General features: G+C 50.0%; 1 protein-coding gene across 1 annotated transcript in view; it reads right to left on the bottom strand.

The window, feature by feature from the left end:
* Positions 1 to 20,913, bottom strand: part of PAPPA (pappalysin 1) — a 234,524-nt gene that overhangs the window by 188,946 nt on the left and 24,665 nt on the right. The window contains exon 2 of the mRNA XM_004774071.2: positions 11,818 to 12,880. Within this exon, the coding sequence (XP_004774128.2) occupies positions 11,818 to 12,880 (1,063 nt within the window). The remainder of the gene's footprint in view (positions 1 to 11,817; positions 12,881 to 20,913) is intronic.

Raw genomic sequence — 20,913 nt, 5'->3', positions numbered from 1 at the left:
ACCAGGTTACAGAGGATGGATAGTGTCCTGACGGCTCCGAGCAGACCCTTTCTTTCCTTTCTGGAGGAATGTGGAAGATGGACCAAGGGAGGGATGGCAATAGAGGCCCTGGTGGTGGCTTACAAAAAAGCAGATGGGTCTGAGACTATCGAAGAAAGACAGGTACGCATACGTGCTTGCTGGGTGGGGGCAGAGGAAGAGGAGGTGAAATGATGGGTATGGATGGATTCTCATTTGGGCCACTGGAGCATTTCTCATTTATCAGGTTCAGATTCTATACATCAAAGTCCCTCATATTGCTGCCTGAATCTCTAGGCCCCGCAGGAGACTTGGCTCGCTGGGGTTGTGCCCTCTGCTGAGTCACGTGCAAGGTCAGCTCTCAGGAAAGTCACTGGTCTGCAGCATTCTGCGGAATAGGATCAGGATGAGACCTGGAGAGGAGTGGGATGGAGAATCCTGGGAGTTCAAATACAGGAGAAGGTGCTGACTCAGAAGTAAGTAGGCCAATGGAGAGGTTCTCAGAGCTCCGGATCATTTAAAAAAAATGGGGAGGAAGTAGCAAGTAAAAGAGGGTGTGAAGATGAGCCCTCCCACCCCCCGAAAAAAAAACCCACACCACTTAAGATGGCCTTCACATAATAAAATAAGTTGTCCTGGAGTGGAGTGGTCCTCCCAAGGAAAGAACAAGATAATGTCAGAAGAGAGGATGCCAGTGATCAATGAATACCTTTTCACTAGGATCCACTCAGCTCCTATTTTTCTCATTTTGCCTTTTTGAAATGGCTTTCAGAGACTGCTGGGGCAGAAGGCAAAGAGTCAGAACACCTGGTTCCTGGCAAGCACCGCTCTACTCCGTTGGTTAGCATGACTCAGCCTAGAAGTGACTCTGACCCCTGATGAGTCAAGTGCCCATCCTCTGCGTCCCTCAGACCTTGGACTTCTCTATAAAGCATTTATCCAGCTAGCTACTTATCTACCTGCAGGAGATTCTGCAAGTGCAAGATCACACCTTTCTTGTGAAATATTCATTGCTGGAACTCCAGCACCTAGCACTGCACCCGCCCATGTGTGTGCACACGTGCGTGCACGGACACACACACACACACACACACACAAACACTCTGGAAGGAACAGTCACCTCCCTAAGATCTTTTCTGGGGGTTCTCTAACCTCTGCTTTGATAGCCCCATATTCTCAGAGTTAACATCTTTTCAGAAAGCCAAGAAACATGAAGAACACCGTGATAAGCAAGGAAAATAAGAAAATACGACGGTGTGTTCAGAAGTATCAGAACAGTAACGTGACCATCCCACGTCAAACGACTGTTTTCACAACACAAAGTGTGCCATTCCCGAGCCCACAAGTGAGCTCTTCTCGCCACCTCCCTTTCTTCTTAGAGGATCGAAACCACAATTGATAAATAATAGAACTGACCACATTCGGCAGAATACACAGCTCACCAGCGGCCCTACGGCTTGTCATCCAGTTGAAGTACAACAAAACAGAGCCAAGTCACCCCTTTTCCTAAGTTGCAACAGCTACCACGTCCTGGGTACAGGAGACACTTCAGCAGGCTGTGTAGTTTGGCTCTAATTCTGAGCCACGTAAACCATAGAACTTATGTGACGACTGACTGACTAATATTGTGTTTGGGAAGGACTGAGCAAGAATTTCAACATCGTCACTGATGTGTGTCCGTAGGACAATTTCTAGATTTTAGCCTGAACTGTGGCCTCATACAAATTGCCTGATTGTAGGCAAATAGCAGAATCATGTACAGACACAACTATATGGTCACTACAGTAGGTGGAGATCTCTCTGGATGACCTGAACAAGTCTAATAACGTCCCCAAATTTGGGTCCAGACCGGGGTTAAAAACTGAGAGCTCTCGAAGGGTCGTGTGACGATGGAGGAGTTTAAGCATGCGGAAATAACGCTGAAGAGTGATGAGGTCGTCTGACAGGCTATGGGAAGTAGAATGAAATTCAAATGGATTTTTGGAAAGAGGATGCCACTCTCGAGGTTTAAGGGAAAATGAGATGGCAGACACACAGACTACCCAAGACAAGTTGCCACCATCAGGGGGTCACAGAGATCTGAGAGTCAGGAGTCAGAATCTTTCCAGTTGTCAGAGTAGAATTGTTCCTTCACGGCTACACTGAACACATCGGACTCAATTGGTCAGAGGGGCTGGCAAATACTTTGAAGGCAGGGGGATGGTCTCTTATGTCCTTGGATGTCCCCAGTGTCAACACACAGCCTTGCTCATGCCTTCCCGGGATCAATCTCCCTGCACCTGTATTCCAGCTGCAGTCCCCATAGGCCTGGAAACTGCGTTACAACATCTGATCTGAAAATGTATGAATAGTAACAGCTCTTAGAAATATCCTATGCAAATCCTCCCATTTTATGGATGAAGAATTTAAAATAAAAGAAGTGACTTGAACCATGCTGGCTACAAAGTTACTGGAAATAGCTAGTCACTTCCTTCCTCATGTTTTGCCAAGCCACGGGGCAAACTATGTTTTTCTACCATGAATCCTCCTGGGAAAGAGCTGTCTCCCTCTCAAGTCTCTCTACCACCCTCTGGAAGAGCCTGAGATTGTCCATGCTTGTGTGGAGCTCTGGTCACCCACCGTTGCCCTCTGTGGCCAAACATAGTTTGGGAGTTGGGATTCAAGCTCACGGCTGGGGGCTGTGCTGTTTGTCTGAATTCGAAAAAGGCTGGCATCACAAATGTTGGACCCCTGAAGTGGAGACCCTAATCTCCTCGCCCTCTGCCCTATACCACCAGATCACCCACTAACTGAGAACACGGAAAAGAGAAAGAAAGAAAGGCACAGAGAGAGGGAGACAAGAAGTCACAGCTCCAAAAACAAAACAAAGAAACCAGGGAGATGGAAGCCTGTTGGACTTGGGCAAAACGCACTGTCGTTCACACATGGGTTTTGTGCTTCCAGAAAGTGAAAGCAGAAAGTGAAAGTGCTGAAGTCCCCTCACAGGAGACGGAGAATTGGGTAGCTGGGAGTCCGCAGGTACAAGCTGAGCCACAAACAATTTAGGGGAATGTGTTTCCCTAAAGCAAAACATGCCTGCGTCTGCCCATTCCACCCTCCCAAGCCCCCACTGCTTTGTTTCCCACCCTGGATGGGCGTCTGGCCCAGCTGAGGCTGTCATGAGTAGTCAGCATCACCAGTGGACGGTGGAAGGAACCGGAGGGTGCTGATGAGGTCAGACCGGGGTGGAAAAACCCCAACTGCCTCCCTCTGGGGCCGAGAGGGCACCAAGCGCTCCCATCCATCCGTCCATCCGGAAAGCTGGAGATGGAAATGCACCTCCAGGAAAAAGGGTGAGACAGGGAGCACCTGCAAATTTCACCTACAAACTCTGAGACAGAGATCCTGCTGTGGTCAGAGTCACAGGCATGAGCAGGCGTCTTGTGCTGCCTCTTACATGGCCCGGTAGGGTTCCGAGAGCCCCTGGGGTGCCCACTTGGCTTCCAGCTCCTTCCCTAGGATGTGTGAGAGTGACACAGCCAGCCCCATCCTGGGATCCCGGACACGCCTTGGCTTTATGCTGGGGATGCCTAAACTCACAGCAACGTGCTGCTTGGGACAATGAGTATGGTATCATTTAGCATGCACAGGGCTTTCGGAGTCAGGACAATCTTTTTAAAATGGAACCTGCAGGAGCCAAAATCAAAGGGCCTTTGGTAGAAGAGCAGGACTAGCTTGTCTACAACCCCCGCTGCAGCCCGAAGGTTCCAGGGAGGGGGCTCAGGATCCAGAGGGGGCTGGGAATTAGGGAATATGTGTGTAAGAGGTCAGAAGATTTCCCAGCGATGGAAAATCCCCAACCACCACTGTTATTTTGAGTGCTCACTCAATGGCCGGCGCTGGGGTAAAGGGCTGACCCCTGCAACATTTCACCGAATCCTCTGAGCCCCTCAAGGCAGAAGCCTGCAATACCTTCATCCCTGACTTTAGGAAGAGGCACCTGAGCCTCTGATAAAGTTAGAGACTTGCTCAAGGTCATGGACATGTTTATATGGCTTGATTTCAAGTACACTTGGTGTCCAAAACTCACATTCTTATGTTTTTTTGCGAGACTATCACCATCCTCCACAGCTTCTCACGGGTCCCTGTTTTGAGCTCCTGAACCTGGCATGGAGAAACCACCAACCGCTCTCTTTGCTCCATTCCCCCCTCTATCTTGATCTCAAAGACCACAGTCACCTGCGCAGAGTCACAGAGGGGACCTCTGAGGGGAGGTGGACTTTGTTGAGATGAATAACATGAAGGTAATCCAGACGGAAGCAGAGAATGGGACCCCGCCACGCGTGGCCTGGAGAGAGGTATTTCTGCGTCCACACGCAAGCGGGCGCATAGGCTGGGGACGGTCAAAAAATCTAAGACCCTCCATCAAATTGGCTCACCACCCCTGGTGACCAATGCCAACACCGCCTGGGATCGTTTCAGGCGGAAATATGTCCTCGAACACAGTTCGGCATTTGGGTCATTTCAAAAATAAACTAGTGTGCGAGCTCAATGGGTTGGATATGTTATATGGTCTTTATTTAAAAATACCAATTCTGTGGCTAGTCCTAAAAAAACAAAAAAGTCAGTATTTTAAGAATGAAAGTAATCTGTGTAAATGCCCTCAGTGTGTGTCCTGCTGTTCCATCCAGGCCCTTTTTTTTTTTTTTTTTTAAATGAGCCTGCAGAAAGTCAGTCTCCAGAAAACAATGCTGATTTAGAGGGGTCCCTGTGTGTACCCAAGAAGGGAGGGGACTCTAGACCTACTATGTGCCACACACTATGACCAGCGGCTTGATACAGATGACTTCGGCTAAATTGCACAACGCATGGTCGTAGAGCTGTCCTTGCCCAATTCTTACAGAAGAGAAACCAGCAACTCTTATTGAGAAATGAGCCAAGGTCAGACAGCTAACGAAGAGTGGAACCAGGATACGGACCCTGGTCAGTCTCCAACACATATCACTTTTCCACTATACCAGGCCTGACTCCGGTTATTGCTTTAATGAATATTAGTCACATTAAATAAACTCTGATATTCTGATTATAAAATTCCAAGCAATTTCTCTTACACGATTACTGGAAAAGAATGAACAAAGTTACTGAACAAATAACAAAGCCCTCTTTCATCTGTGTGCTCCTTAACTCTTCCCAGAACTCTTGCTGGGATAGTATTTTATGTGACCCTCAAGGCAATCACGTGATTCAGCCGGTCACATACTATTAGGATTCCCTTTCCACAGATGTGGAAATGGGGGTTCCAGGAGATTACGAGACTGGTCCGCGACTGCACAGCTAAGATGTGGCCGATCGATCCCCCCTGAATCCTCCCTCCATTCTGTGTTAGTCTGATTCTCAGAGCTCCACAGCCGGAAAAAACAAACCGTGGCATTCAACCCCGCTTAGGCCCAAGTAGACTTACCTTTTTCTGGAACCCTCCCCTCCCGTTCCCACCTCAATCTCTTTGTTCCTTTCTGTCATTACAGAGCCTGTGAATCCTGGTGGTCCATTTGTGTGCCTCCTTCTCCCAGAAAACCTTTTCTGACTTTCTCACGCCACAGGGATCCTGCCTTTTTCTCAGAGCTCACGTAAGCCTGATCGTCCGTGTGGTTCCCTGGGAAATTAATCATCTGCCTTCTCACCACCTCTTGAATGACTGTAACAAAATGTCACTGAACTACAGAATATAAGCACCTTCAGGACAGAGATCACATGTTGGATCCCCAGGACATTGACCACAGTCTCCTGGGCACGAAAGTGTCTTAGCAAAATATGGACAATGGGGAAGAACATGACCATCCTTGACAGAAAGTTTCCAAGTTGCAAATCCTAAGCTTCTAAGGGTAGAAAGGCCTTGAAATTAAGAAATGAGATCCTGGGTCTTGCCCTCGGCTTGGCCTCACTCTCGCTGGGAGGCCTGGGTCAGTGCTGGCCCCTCTTGGGAGCTCGGCCTCCTGATCTATAGCAAGAAAAGGCCAGACACGGCCACTACCCCTTTCAGCTCAGAAAGTCCCTGACTCCCGATTTGGGGAGAACTCGGGAGAAGGAAGTGTATGTTTCATGAGATCATCCCAAAAAAGAAGAGACCCCAACATGCAAAGGCAAACCATTTAATGGTCTCTGACAAGGAGTCAGGGAGGCCACTGAGGACAGCTGTAGTGCCAGCAGAGGGGTCGAGGAGCCTGCCTAAGGCTTACTGCAGTTCTTTCCAAAGACTTCCAGCAATGTCAGCTTGGGTCCAAAAAAAATAACATGGCCCCCGGGGAATGCCCTTGTTCCATTAAAAATAATAATAATAAAGGGAAGACAAAGAAAATGTTTTCCTATGAGCCAACAGTGTACAAGGGAAGTCTTTTTCTATCTTCCAATTGCATATAAGAACATATTCACAGATAAAGGTCAAGTTCACCCAACCTTGCCCTAGCTTGCGTTTGGAGGATCCAAACAGAAGCTTGGTGAGTTTGTTGCAATGTATTCTTGCAATGGGGTGCATGCAGCCCAAAGTGTCAAATGCCCCCTGAGCTCCTGATGCCAGGGGTTTCCCTTAATATCCAGGTTTTCCCTTTTATCTATAGAAAGGCATGTGAAGTGCATTCTAACTTGTTAGTAGACATCTCTAATGGCTGCAGATGAAATTCTGCCTACCTGGCTCATCTCCACCACTTGTAAAGAACAGCCAAGTTCATTGGAATGTTTTTTTTGTTTTTTGTTTTTTTTCCTAAATGGCCAGTCTGATAGAAAAATGTTCACTGCTCACACAGACGGGTCCTCCTGGCTGACACTGGGGAGCCTTCCTTCACTCCCGTGATCACAATGGCATGCTTTCTTGTCTGTCTTTTCCTCTAGATGGTGAGCTCCAAAAGGCAGGGGCTGGGCCGGCACAGAGGGAGCATTCAACAAACATTTACTGGGAGAGGAAAAGAAGAAAGAAAGGGACGGAAATCAAGGAGGGGAAAGCAAACGAGGGGAGGAAAAGGCAGAAGGAAATAAAGAAAGGGAGAGGAGGAGGAAGGAAGGATTTAGCTTGATATTCGTTTGCCAGGAGATCAAGTAGACCCTCCCCTGCTTATGTCTGGGTCCCGGCCATACTGAAGACTCGTTCTCCAAGCGCTTCCTCCCCTCCTGTGCCCTTGCTTCTCTTGTACTCTCTGCATGGGTTGTCTATCTCCGTGCTCTGCCCATCCACATCCACCATCCATCCCCCTCCACCCTGCTCCGTGCCCCTCGGAGGCTGGCCTCATTGGGGTGCGTCTGTGGGTTCCTTTGTCCTGTGGCTTCTAGAAGAAGACAGGGAAGCAGAAGGGAGTGACAATGTAGCATTTACTCTCCAGGCTCCCTTCTGGCCTGGGGGCTACAGGAGGTTGGTCACCCCTCTTTAGAGAGAGTCGCCGCTACTGCCCAGGGGTCCTCTGCGCACAGTCACTCTCGAGGTTCCCGAACCACTCTCTCTTCTTGTCCCTCTAGACCAAGAATACAAATGGCTCTCCACTGTTGCTGACTTTGGCCTTGGCGATTGTCAAGGTCTGCCTACCTTGTTGTAGATAGCTTCTCCTTCCCTTGTATCCCTCCTTCAACTCTCCTTAACTGTACCGTTTGAATGTATCACCTGTTTTCTGCCAGGCCCTGGCGTCTGGAGCCTGCATCTCTACCTCTGAAAGTGTTGCCCATCTCCAGCTGCCCTCAAAGCATGCCTCTGCCAGCCAACACACCTTGTCCTCCTTGTCCAAGCAGATCTCTGCCTTCCAGAGCTCTGTCCCACTGTGTGTCATGGGATCAGACTTTCTTTTGGGTGAATATGGTTCCCCCACCAAAATGAAAGCTCCCTAATGGTGAGGAGTGCCTCCCACCCCTTCCGGTATCCCCAGTGAAGAGCAGAGGGCCAGGCAAGGATGCACAGACCCAAGAAATGTCTGTTTGCAAATGTTACTGTGTGGTTCCGTTAACATGACTGGAGGAAGATAGCAGCAAAAAGTCAGGCTGTGCTGGGCTCAGCCCCAAGCCCATTAAGGCTACTCTCTACAGCATTGCCACGGTCCTCGCTGTGCCTCCTTCAGGTGACGGGGTGCTCACTCATCCGCAGAGAGGTGCTCCCCTGGGAGCAGCACTCTGAAGGGTGATGACATCATCTGTTACTCTGACACTCTGGTTCCAAGCAGGACTTAGAAATCATGTAAAGGAATCCTGCTCCCTTTCCTATAGGACAGGCCTTTGGAGATTTGAAGTGTGTATACCGCTGCCCTATAGTCTTGGCTCCAGGAGAATTTGCTCATCATGCCAAACATCTTCATGTGGTTATGATATAAGCTCCTGCCTCTCACTGTCCAGTTACCCTCCCCCCCCCACTTTTTTTGTGCCTCCTCCACTGGTTGCTGTTATTCTAGACCCTTAAGAAGGAAAACTGGCTGCCAAGATAGCTCTGATGGTTCTACAGGGGTTCATGGAAGCCTAAGGCCATCATCAGCTTCTTACCCAAACTCACTCATTCAGGCACTCCATAATCCCAAGCTCTTAGGGATAATTAGGAAGAGAACATGAAGGGGCAGGGATGTGTGACTGTCCAGAATGTCAGGGCAGTCCTGGACAGCTGTGTCACCGCAGATGACCAGGAGTCAGAAATCCAGAGCAACCTTATCTCCAGTGTGACTACTAATGGACAGTGTGAGCTCTGGTCTCGGTTTCCCTCTATAGAGAAGAAGGGGCTTGGACCAATGATCTCTGAGGATGTTTCTAGGTCCAACATTTGACGCAGGATGAGGTGCTCTCCTGGAGTCCAAACATGTTAAAAGATACACTTCTCTGACAGAATTCACCAATCTGTCCAGCTCCATTACTAGGAATCTTATTATACTCAAGGGACTCGCTACGTAAATTGTCAGAACAGTGAATTTTAATCAGTGCCGCTCAAGGCAGGCAGGGCACGGGCTGCTATGGCACAGTGCATGCAGGAATGGAGAAACTTTTCAAGAACTCTGACACCGACACTCTGGTGGTATTTCATTTTATATGGATTCATTTTGTGCTGTATATTTCAAAGGTATTGGTTTGCAATATACAGGGGGGGGAAAAAAAACCCAAAACTGGTGCCTTACCATAGACTGAGAAGTATTCAATAGTTTTATTATCTTTACCCATTAAGAGAGAAAAAGAGAGAGGAGGGGAGAGAAAGAGGGAGGAGGGGAGGGGGAGAGAGAGAGAGAGGACCCTGATGAGAATGAAGTTCAGCTCTTTATTAAAAATCACCTAGATAACGTCAATCAAATTTTCACTGCTTCCACTAAAGGTGCCTGCCTCCCTCCCTCCTTTCTGTCTGTCTTCCTCCCTCCTCCCCTCCCTCCCTTTTCTTAAAGTCACAAAGCCAATATTTCTCTGCAAACGTCCCCAGGTTCCTCTCTGCACACTGGAAAGCCAAAACAGCCTGGACACCGTCATCCCCGGCCCCATCAGGAGATGACACGTTGCCTGATGGGGCTCACCCGGGGCTCATGACCTTCGCAGCTGGCCAACAAGTGCCCCGGCGTGAGTGGTCACAGAGCTGGCACACAGCTGCTCCCGGACATTCTGGGCAGGCAGTCCCGTGACTTAGAAAAGGGGAGGCCGTTGGAGGCTGCCAACTCTGTCTGCTGATGGTGAGGTATCTGGGATGGGGCCCCACGGCCCCTCCATACCAGGACAGTGCCCGCTGCCCTCGGTCCTGACCCAATCAGCTCAGCAGTTTTCCCCCAAGGCCTTGTGAAGCCGCCCTGCCTACCAACCCTGCCCTTCAACTCTGCCTCTTACTGCTTCTCAGACTTAAAAATCCTTCTCTTCCGTGGGAGCTTTAGAGTCAACAGACCTGGATGTGAGTCCGAGCTCTCCATTTATTAGTTGAGTGACCTTGACTAAATCCCTAGGTCAGTCTGGATCCTGAATTTCTTGTGGCCCAATAGGGCTAAGGGTACCCACCCTCCTGGTGCTGAAGAAGCAATTGTTGTAGGAATGGATGAATGAATGAACTAATGAATGAAAGCAGGAACGAAGGAACAAATGAACATGGAAATGGGTGAAGAACTTGAGGCTATCCGCGGCACTTTGCCCTCCTCTGTGCCCACTCTGCCTGAGCACGCGGGTACGTCCCGGGAGTCCAGCTCTGTAGAGCACATGCTGCCTTAATCTCAGAGACTTGCATTTGTGACTTAGCTGAATGGCTCTCCTGACCCATGACCTTGGCGGAGTCATTGCCTCCCCTCAGCTCCTCGAGCTCCCTGTCGGTCAAATGCAAATACTAACCCCGGTCTTGCCTGCCTTACCAAAGTCTGTCAAAGCCCAAAGGAGAGCAGAGATGAAAGTGCACTGTGACCTGGAAGGAACCAGCCACACAGCAAGGCTTCTTCCCACTTGGGCCGCTCGTGTCTCTGAACAAGGTGGGAGTCCAGAGCCCGCCTGGTGCCAGCAGGCTGAGCTGACGTGCTTTCTGGCTTGCTGCCAGGCACGACATTCTCCTGCCAGCATCGCCATTCCTTTGCACATAGGTATTTTGTCTGTGCATGGGAGGCCCTTGCTTTTTTGAGAGAGACATAAAGAGAAGAGTCAGCAGAAAACCTGCAGAGGTCGGCAAATGTGCTCGAGCTATCAGCAAGTCCAGGGTCCTGTGCGCTGGACAGAATGGAAAAGTCCAGCGTGAATCTGGGAGATCAGGAAAGTGGATGCTGCCTGTCTCTCTGGCTTGGAACTAGTTCCTCTGAGTCCCATATTGAATATAGATCACCCCCAGGTTCACCTCTGGGCTTTTCCTGGAGGGTGCTGTTTAGAGTTGACAGTGCAAGCAGAGGCTAAGGGAAGCCTTGGACAGAAGCGTCCCCTTTCTGCCCTCTTCTCCGCAGTGGATGACACGTCCCTCTGCCCGGAGTGCCCTCCTCTCTCCCCCAACCCAATCTTGGATGTCCAAACCAGATCGGAGCTTTTCTGGAGATAGTTGAGTGCCAAGTCAGCTTTTTTTCTCTTTGATCTCCCTTGGCACTCCCTAAACACAGCGTACAGCACACAGCACCTTCCTGACACAAGTAAGGACAAATATGCTTACTGAGACCTCATGGCCCACCAGCCATGAGCAGGAAGACCATGCATTATATACCCCCTCTCCAACTCCAGAGCAGCTTCACAAAGCAGGTGCTGTTATCACTCCCATTTTACAGAGGAAGGCATGGCTTCTAAGAGGTTACAGAGCGAGGAAACAGTACGGCTGAGACCCGAACTCAGGCTGTGCGACCCAGCTGATCCTGGATTTATCAGCACAGTGCAACAGAACGAACACTCGGCCGGGAAGCGTGTTCCATAATGCTCTGTCCAGCACGGTAGCCACTACAGCCCATGAGGCTGCTGAGTCCGGGAAATGTTGTTCATGGGACTCAGGCCAGATTTTAAATTTATTTAATCTCAACTAATTTAAACAGTCACAGTGGACTAGGGAACGCGTTGTACCCCACTCTACCACGTGTGTTATGACAGTTACCCATTATGTGGTTCACATTACCCAGTTTTGATTCTGAGCTCTTTAAGAAGACGGGGTTGTCCTCTCTCACAGCCCACAGCGGAGGCTCAGCGAATACTGTTTTGGTGGACTATCTCCGTGTATCGTCCCCATAAGAGATGCGTAAGAGGTTGGCCTCAGTCACCAAGCTACGGTGCAAGCCAGAAAATCTGCAAAGTTCTGGAACCCCTAGGGCTTTCAGGCACCTTGCCTATGCAATGCTGAGGGGACCGAGTCAGCTCACAGCTGGGCATCGCCTGCCCAGCAGGTCTTACCTGTGCGGAGAGTCGGGGTCGAAGCAAGTCTTGGTGACATCCGTGATTTCGGGGTCGCAGCACTCTCCGCCATCAAAGTTGAACCGTTCATAATTACAGTCCATGTCACACACCCCGTTGTGCTGTTTCTTCACGAAGGCAGGGTGGCGTAGGTGGCGGCAGTCCCCGCCGTCGTGGCCGGTCAGCGTGTGGTTGCACTCGAGGTCGCAGCTCTCGTCCCCGATCTTGCTGATGTCGCAGTTGGCCAGGACGAGGCGGTGGCGCAGGGAGGAGTTGCTCACCTCGAGCACCTCCAGATCCCAGGAGATGTTATAGTGTCTGAAGGCCTCGGCCAGCTGCCGGTGCTGGAAGTCGATCTGCTGACGGCTCACCGTGGGGTTCTCATGGTTGTCATCATGGAGGTTGACCACACGGTAGCGCACCACCTTTGGCCGGCGGAACCGCGGGAGCTGGTTGTAGCTGGCAATGACCTCCGTGTTGTCACACAACGTCTGCCCACACAAGGGAGGCTCCAGACTCGTGTCCAGCAGGAAGCCGTGGGCACCGCTGAGTTCCACTTGGGGGATGTTGCCGTCCTTCATGGGGGACCAGGTGTGCTTCACGTTGTCCCAGTTCTCCTGGAGGAGGAGCTGAGGTAGAGGCGCATGGAGGCCATGGGTTTCCATGTCGAGCAGTATCTCCCGCTGAGTCCGGGCCACCTTCCACAGACTGAAGCGCTCGATGTAGCCCCGGTAGTTGTGATTCAGAGCACTGCCCCCCAACATGAGCACTTTACACTTCTGGGTCAACGGGCTGAAGATGCCGCCCACCTGCTCCCCCGAGGTGGCCACCTGGGCACCGTTCATGTAGAGTTTCATCAGCCGCCCATCATAGGTGGCGGCTAGGTGCACCCACTGGCCTGGGAGGTAGCTGCGGTGGGCATTGATGGTGGTCACTTGCCGGGCTCGGTCTGTCTTCAGGGAGAAAAAGTAGCGTGGGTCTCTGTTGCCTTGGTCACTGACGGTGTGAATTCCCACGACCCATCCTCGGTCACGCGAGGTATAAGAACATTTGTCATACAGCCCTATGTGGCCCAGAGAGAGAGAGAGGCGTCAGTAAAGGATGGAAGAGGGCACTCAGTTACTTCTCTCTGTTAAAATTAGTATGAGGATGTCCTAGACCAGCGGTTCTCAAACTGTGCCCCGCAGGGTCCTCTAGTTCTTAATGGAGCCTCTGGGACCAGACTTAGGACAAGGTAAGGGCAAGAGGAACAGGAGGAGCTGGTTTTGGTGGGGGGTTCTCCCCACTATGTTAGCCCAAGTGGTTTCACTTCCATTGGTTCTGAACATGGAACATACGAGAAAGATTTCGGTTTGTAGAATGGGTACTTGGGCTAAAGAAAATACCAACAGTAACAACAATGGAAATCTGAACACCTTTGATTTTGCAAAATTGTTGAATGGGGAAGAGGATATTCTAATAAAGAGGGTATTTTAGGGGCGTCTGGATGCCTCGGGGGGGTTAAGCTGCTGCCTTCAGCTCAGGTCATGATCTCAGGGTCCTGGGATGGAGCCCCGCATCGGGCTCTCTGCTCGGTGGGGAGTCTGCTTCCCTTCTCTCTGCCTGCCTCTCTGCCTACTTGTGATCTCTCCCTCTGTCAAATAAATAGATTTTTAAAATGTTTTTTAAAAAAAGAAGGTATTTTAGGGGTGCTTGGGTGGCTCAGTTGGTTAAGCATCGAACTGGTGGTTTCGACTCAGATCATGATCTTATGGGTGGTACGACTGAGCCCCATGTCAGGCTCTGTGCTCAGCAGGAAGTCTGCTTGGGATCCTGTCTCTGTCCTTCTCCCAACTTGTGCACATGCTCGTTCGCTCTCAAATACATAAATAAATCACCCCCAACATTAAAAAACAACCAAGAGGGCATTTTAAGTGTGGGAAGATATACGAGGCAAGAGGAGAATGGGGTTAGTAATGAGTAAAGATGTTCATTGAGAAGGAGCACCCCTATTACGGCCACCAAAACCTTGGGCACACATCACCGCTGGCCGTCATCAGATGGCCAGTGGTGGTGAACTGTTAGCAAAGTTGGCCCAGAGAAGCAAGAGTCAGGGGCCACAAAGCTAATGCTTCTACCTTCTAACAGGAGGCCTTCCTGGCTAGCCCTGAAATCTAGCCCCAGAGAAACGCAGACATGCTTACTGTCTGAGCTGTAAAGATTTTTAAAGATCACTGCTTCCAGCTTCTTCACTTGACAGGTGAGGGCTCTCAGACCCAGAAAATGAAAGGCATTTGTCAGGTTACACAGAGTCGATGACAAGTTTCTGAGACCCAACTCAGCTTGCTTTTCTCCAACACTAATGTTAGTATTTTCAAAAGAATGAAATGAAAAGCATCCTCTTAATATAAAAGATGTGGGGGACTCCTTCATTACTTAAAATCGTCCAAGCCTCTGTATTGTACTAAGGTCTGTGTATGAATTCATTTAATCCACGTAACACCCTTACGGCGATGATGTTAACAGACACGAGATTCTCAAGAAAGCAAAGAGGTGGATGGGTTAAAGGTCAACGGACTGGTCAGTGGCTCCTCCATCCATCAGACCCTGGCATTCACCACCCTGTGCACTAACTCTGTGGGTGCTTCCTTCTCCCCTACCAAAGCCACCAGGGATCTAGAACATTCCAACTGGTGAGGGGTGGGGGACAAGTTGGGTGTTCAGGAAGGTCCCATGGCTGATGTCTCTAGACTTACTCTGGGAACCCCAGGAAATCACTTAGCAGATTCTCTCTGGATTGAATTATCTTTATAATCACCAACCCCCATTCCTCAGCTTTTCTGGAATACACCCAGTGTCCTTGGCACAGACAGGCTGTTGGATGGGGAAGAGGACTTTCTAATTAACAGTGTGTTTTAAGTGTGGGATGATGTACGAGGCCAGGTGGGAGGAGAAAGAGAAGGAGATAAGAATGAATACAAGATGCTCATTTAGGAGGACAGTCCCTACTCTGAGCTGGAGACCTGTTGCGGTCACCATAACTTTGAGCGTGCATCTGCAATTAGCGTTCATCAATGAGCATGGACAGCTTCCAGCAAAATCAATGGAGGAGGCCCATAGGATATCTGCTCCTTTATACCGGGGCCTCAGAACTTGTGTAAATCTTTGTTAGCATCTGATGCAGAGGGCAGTTTTGGCCTGGCATCTGAGTTCGCCTATACCCCTCCTCCCACTCCCTGCCCAACAGTCCCTCAGGCAATGGCTGGGGTCGCCTCACAAAGTCAACCTGCTCTCACTGGCTGGGCAATCTTGGTGAAGCACTAAGTACATCTTTGGGGTCTTGGTTCTCTATCTGGTGATGGAGGGGACTGAATGAGGTTCCCCTTGCATGCCTAGTAGAAGTCTGCTTCTCTGCATTTCCAGGTTTTCTCTACCCCTAAAACAGAAACCACCTCTTCCAAGAAGCTCTCCATGATAGCCCTGTAAAGAATGTTCATCTTTCCTCTCAACTCATTTTACTTGGAAGGCAATTAGACATTTGCTCTCTGGTTTTGGAGTCCCCCTAGATGGAAGGGTTCTTGAAAGGGAAAACTCTGGCTAGACCATCTGTCCCCTGCCTAGGACCTTGTACCATGCCTTGCCTACAGCAGGCGCTCAACAAGTGTCTCATGAAGGAGTACAGGAAGGATTCCAAATAGAGCCAGAGAAGGAAAAAGGACAAACAGAATCAAAGGCCTTAACTTAGGTCTTTATGAGTCAGAAGAGAGGGTGTGTTCTCGGTACCACAGAAAGAGCAGGATCTTTGGACTAGGAGTCGTTCTGATGAAAGTGTTACTAAGTCGAACATTGGGGCAACCTCCCTTCACTTCTGCAGGTCTTCTCTTGCCTAGATCTCCCTTCCAGCACGCTGTCATACTCAGGAGACACAGAGGGTACACCATCCTTGGCATACAGTAGCCGTCCAAGTGGGAGCTCATTTTTAAGACGCTGGTGAGTCTGGGAGTGATGTCAATGATACCAAGTAGGAAATGACAAGAAACAAAATACAGAAAGGCCAGAGAGAGCAGGCATCCTGAGGGCATCTTGACTAACACAGCAAGAGTTGGTAGGATGAAGGCTCAAAGAAAGCATGAGTCCTCCCCAGAGCCACTGGCAAAGCCTCCTTAGAAATCACGAACCCCATCTGCTTAGCTGCTGTCAGGACACTGCGTGTGAAAAGCTACCTCCCCATGGACCCTTCCAAAGCGGAACCTGTGACTCCAGATTTGGAACGAGCTACCCCAGCTCTATGTGTTGCTCCTTGCCAGGAGGATCAGTGAGAGCAAAGTTCCTGGAGCCACCAGGCTTGCTCTCCCCCTCCCACCTCTGAGCTCCCCTTCTCTCGCTCCCCTGGTGAAGCCTCCCCCTTAAAGAGAAAATTCTTCTAATGAGAAAATTAACATCTGAAACAGGATCCTCTTTTCCTCTCTCTCTTTTCCTCTCTCTCCCTGCAGGTTTTTTATTTTGCCAGGGGCTCTCCCATCCCTGGTTTTCCTGTTGCCTTTGGAAGGAGGCTAGCTGGGTGAGCAAGGTAAAATGTTTACACATCTGTAGGGTGCCCTCAGTTCAGAACCTTCCTGGGGCTTGGGACCCGGCTCAAGCCCCCTCTGTTTGCAGTTGAGAGAGAAGAGAGACACAGTGAGAAAGGCCAGACTCTGCCACACAGAGCCGAGGACTAAGAGCTGGCTTCGCCCCCAGAGGCAGAGGGGAAGGGCAAAGAGAGACTTTTCAGTGGAACCAAGAGGAAACGCGTTAAGGGAAATGAGAACCTTGAAGCAGTGGCTTCAGAAGTTCAGAAGGAAATATTTATCTGGAGTATAAGCGGCCAAAGGAAATCTGTGAACTTCAGCAGGGGTGGGATGGGGGCGGGGCTAATGGTGACAGGGACTTATTTCTGTATGGAAATGACCTACTTGACAGTAGTCATACTCGGGGGGCTTTGCCACCAGCCCAGAATCAGGGATCTGGAACCAGAGATCTGGATGACCTTGCCTGGAGCAAGTCACACCACCCCTTCTTGCTGCCAGGCCGCCGCCTTTCCCTTCTTGGAAAAAGGAGAGGTTGGGATTAAATGATCCCCCTACCCCTACAATTGAAGAGCTCCTTTGTTCACTGCTAGAAGGGTTCCTTTTAAGCAGAAGGAGCTCAGCACAAGTGTTGATTTGAATGTTGGATGCCCTGTGTCATTACTGATGCTCGCGTGCTCAGGTCCCCTCTGCGCTGTGTATCTCCATAGAGGACAAAGAACGGTGTTCCCTAGAGGACATGGGAGAACCCCCACGCCCAGCCTGTCCCTCCCCATAGTTGTCCAGGAAGACAGAGATGTAGTGAAGGAAAGAGAGAGAGGCTGTCTGCAGTCTGCACCATCTGTGTGGTGCTGGAAGTTGATCCCAGGGGACATATCCCCATGTGACAGGATGAAAGCTACAGGGCAATCCTGCACACAATCTACATCTAATTAGCATAAGCCCGCCTCAAGGCCATGAGCGTGTGGAAACAGACACCAAAAATGTGCCGAGCCCATGAGGTGTGCTGGGCACGCACAGATGGACAGGTCTGGCCCCAGACCTGGAAAGGGCTTGCTCTGGGCCTCATGGTAATCACTGGTCCCCTCGAACCCTGGTCCTGCAGCTCTTCTAATGGGCCGTCATCCTCCCGCAGCTAGGCTTGCTTTGAAAAGGGCTTCAGATGCCCCCAAGAAGCTTGCTGCCTCCTTTTTACGCTCTTTCTTCTCATCTACCCACTGAACCTTACCCTGGAGACACAGAGCATACGTAAAAGAGGCTAGCGCAAAGGCAGAAGGCTTGTACAGAGTGTCCAGAAACCCTGGCCAGGGCTGTTACCAGGTGTCCACTGGGCTCTGGGCTCACCCTCTTGGGATCACTTGCATGGCACTCTCCCAGGGCAGCTCCGTCCAACCACACTCTATTCCACTCCAGGAACAGACCAATCTTCCATCCAACCATCACATCCCTTCCTATCTGAGAACTCTCCCCTTCTGTAATGACTCATCCAGTGTCTGTGTTTCCCACCTGTGTGTCTGTCTGGTTCATTTCAAAGTGCCCAGCATGCAGGGCAGACCCTGGTACCTTGCAGGTGCTCTGGAGACTTTGTCATGGCAAATTAAAAATCAAGGAAGGAAAAGAAGGGAGGGGAGTTTTCCCTACTGGTGTGTTCTTTACAAGAGCATAGTACCCTTTACTTAGAACTCGCTAAGTCCTGTGTGTTCGAGAGTAATTCTTCCACTTAACCTTCACGACGGAACTCTCAGCTTTGCCCATTCTTCAGAGGAAGGAATTCAGAGGAATTCCAAGGCAACAAAGCTCAGAATCCCAGTCTATAGGATCCCCCCCCCTCCAGCCAGATGCCTCATCACCCCAGAGCCAAGTGGGCTGTTTGAAGGCACAGCCCCCACCAAAAATACTTCCGTAAGTCCCACAGCGCCAACACAAGGATGTTGAATTGAACTGCAAGCCAGGAGGCTGCTTTTCATGTCTTTCTGCCTGGTCTAAAAAATTGACTAAGAATCCATGATTCTTTATACAGGGGTTAATCTGTTCCACTTGGCTCACTCAACTTCCCCAGGACCCAAGACGTGCCAGGAACTTGCTGTCTTTCCAGAGTCCAGAGAACCTTCTGGAGCTTGTCTCTAGCACTTGGACTTCCATGCCCAGCTTTCCCACCTGTTTGTTTCTGACCCAGGTTTGTTCCAACCTGCAGGGTCTATACAGAAATGTTGTCCCCCCCTCCATCCCCAAGGCTGCAGTCACATTCTTAGCTGGCTATCAGCTTCCTTTCTGTTTGTTATGGGCTGAATCGTGTCCCCTCAAAATTTGTATGTTGAAGTCCTAACTCTTAGTACCTTAGGAGGTGACCTTCTTTGGAGGTAGGGTCTATACAGAGGTGATCAAGCTCAAATGATGCCCTTCGGGTGGGCCCTAATCCAGCAGAGCCAGTGTCCTTGTTAGAAGAGGGAACTGAGACACAGACACGCACAGAGGCAACAATGGTCGTCTACAAGCCAAGAAGAGAGGACTCAAAAGAAATCCACAAGGTGGCCACTTGGTTCTCAGATGTCAAGCTTCCGAACCGTGAGAAAATCAATTTCTGTTTAAGTTGTCGTCTGTTCGACGGCACTCTGTTAGGGCAGCCCTTTCAGTCTAGAACACCACCCTTCCATACATCTTCTAAGCAATCCCATCGAAATTCTCTAAAATCACACTGTCCCCTGCCTCGTGCCCAGTTCAGAGTCCTCTTCTGGTTAGGACATACGCCTCAATTTACTCAGTTCTCAGAGGGAGCAAAGCGAGGTGCATCAGGAGGACACAAAGACGGTGTTGCGGTCACTACGTGCAGGAAACGTGCCTCACGGGGGAGGGATGCTTCTGTGTCTCAGCCTGAATGTGCAAATCCGTAGGCCCTGTGGGGGGGGGCTGAGCAGATGGGTTGCGGCTTTTGCGCCAAGATGTCTTATGCTCGTGACCACCTTCTATACAGATGCTCTTTATAGCTGAGGAAGCTGAGACTCAGAGAGGTGAGGTCCCCTGCCTCAGGTCACACAGCACTAAGTGGTTGGAGGGATTGAAATTAAGGACTCCTGATTTCAAGTTCAGTTCCCCCACAGAGGAGTGGGACCTCAGCTATGTCTCCGTGCTGTGCATGTGTTTTGTTTCATTTTATGTGCGCCCCCGCCCCCCACCCACGATGTTCTCAGGGCATGGTTTAAGCCAACACAAACTGAGGTGTGGTAACACTTTACTTTCAGCACTGTCAGGGAGGACTATTAGCACCGCATGGGCAAGTATATCAAGTCTATACTAATTGGTTTTCTCTCATTGGGTGAGTGGACAAGGGAAGAGATGGATACTCTACCTGGGTCCTTCTGGCTGGAAAAAAACCCAGCATTTTCAGCTAAATAATAAGAAGAATAAGGAATGTTTGCTGAAAGCCTCTATGTAGCAGTTCCTGTACCAGGCACAGAGATCCCATTCGGTGCTCATAATGACCCCATGAAGTGGGCTTTCCTGACAGTCCTTTGACAGAGAAGCACCTTGAAGTGTAGAGAGGCTATGTGATCTCCCCACAAGGATCACAGCGAGACGGTAGCAGAATCACAGCCAGATTAACTCTAAAGCCAGAGCTCTTCTCCAGGATGCTTTCCTTTGGTGGGAACAACTCTTAGCTTGGGATCAAGGTTCTCACGGTCCCATCTGCCACTGCTCTGCTGTGGGTTGTTGGGAATGCAGCCCCGCTCTCTGGGCATCCTCAAACCCTGCCTTATGAAGTAGGAGGGCTACATCAGATGACCACAGGGACCCCCCTCTCTTAGACTCCCCGTGACTCTGAGATCCTAGGTCCTTCAGAGAGTCCAGCCTTGGATCCTGTGGAGAGAGGTATGGTCATCGAGAAGGAGGTAAAGGGAAGAAAGGCAGCCTCAGGACCTCCCAACTTAAGGATGTCTACTCGCTGTGGGACAACTGCCAGAGGAAGACAAGCGGAGGTAAGAGGTAAGGGGTACAAAAGGGGGAGAATCAGGTCAGCAATCTGTTGTTTTTTGTTTTCTTGGTTTTTTGTTTTGTTTTGTTTTTTTGTTTTTTGTTTTTTTCGGGAGGCTAAAAAAGTTAAAAGCCAATGGTTGGAGATGGCCCCATTCTATTTTGTTTTGTTTTGTTTTGTTTTGTTTTCCCTTCCATGATTTAATGGCTGGTATCAAAGCCACAGAGAAATGCTTGACAGAGCAATCCTATGGAAAGCTTTTATCTGTCCAGAGGACAGTGATTAAAACAGACAGATTTGGGTTAAGTATACCCATGGTCCCTGCACTTGGTTCGGCCGGGGGGAGGACCCCCAAAATGAGCCCAGAGGACTCCACGGTCCCAGGCATTCAGAGGAGAGCCGGGACATCACCGAGGTGGGGGCCCCAGGGAACGTTCCTCAGCATCCTCCTGCCTCCGGGCCCACCTCAGTTCAAAGGATTGATTTTAGGCTCAAAAGGAGGATGTCTGAAATATATCGTATCTGGCTGGAGGCTTATCCCAAACTATACTGAGTTCTAGACATCCCATCTCCTACTATAAG

Source organism: Mustela putorius, unplaced genomic scaffold, assembly GCF_011764305.1.
Source record: "Mustela putorius furo isolate JIRA1106 unplaced genomic scaffold, ASM1176430v1.1 tig00537301_pilon_pilon_pilon, whole genome shotgun sequence".
Lineage (NCBI taxonomy): Eukaryota > Metazoa > Chordata > Mammalia > Carnivora > Mustelidae > Mustela > Mustela putorius.
Note: the sequence above shows the minus strand (reverse complement) of the source record. Positions and strands in the feature narration are given on the sequence as shown.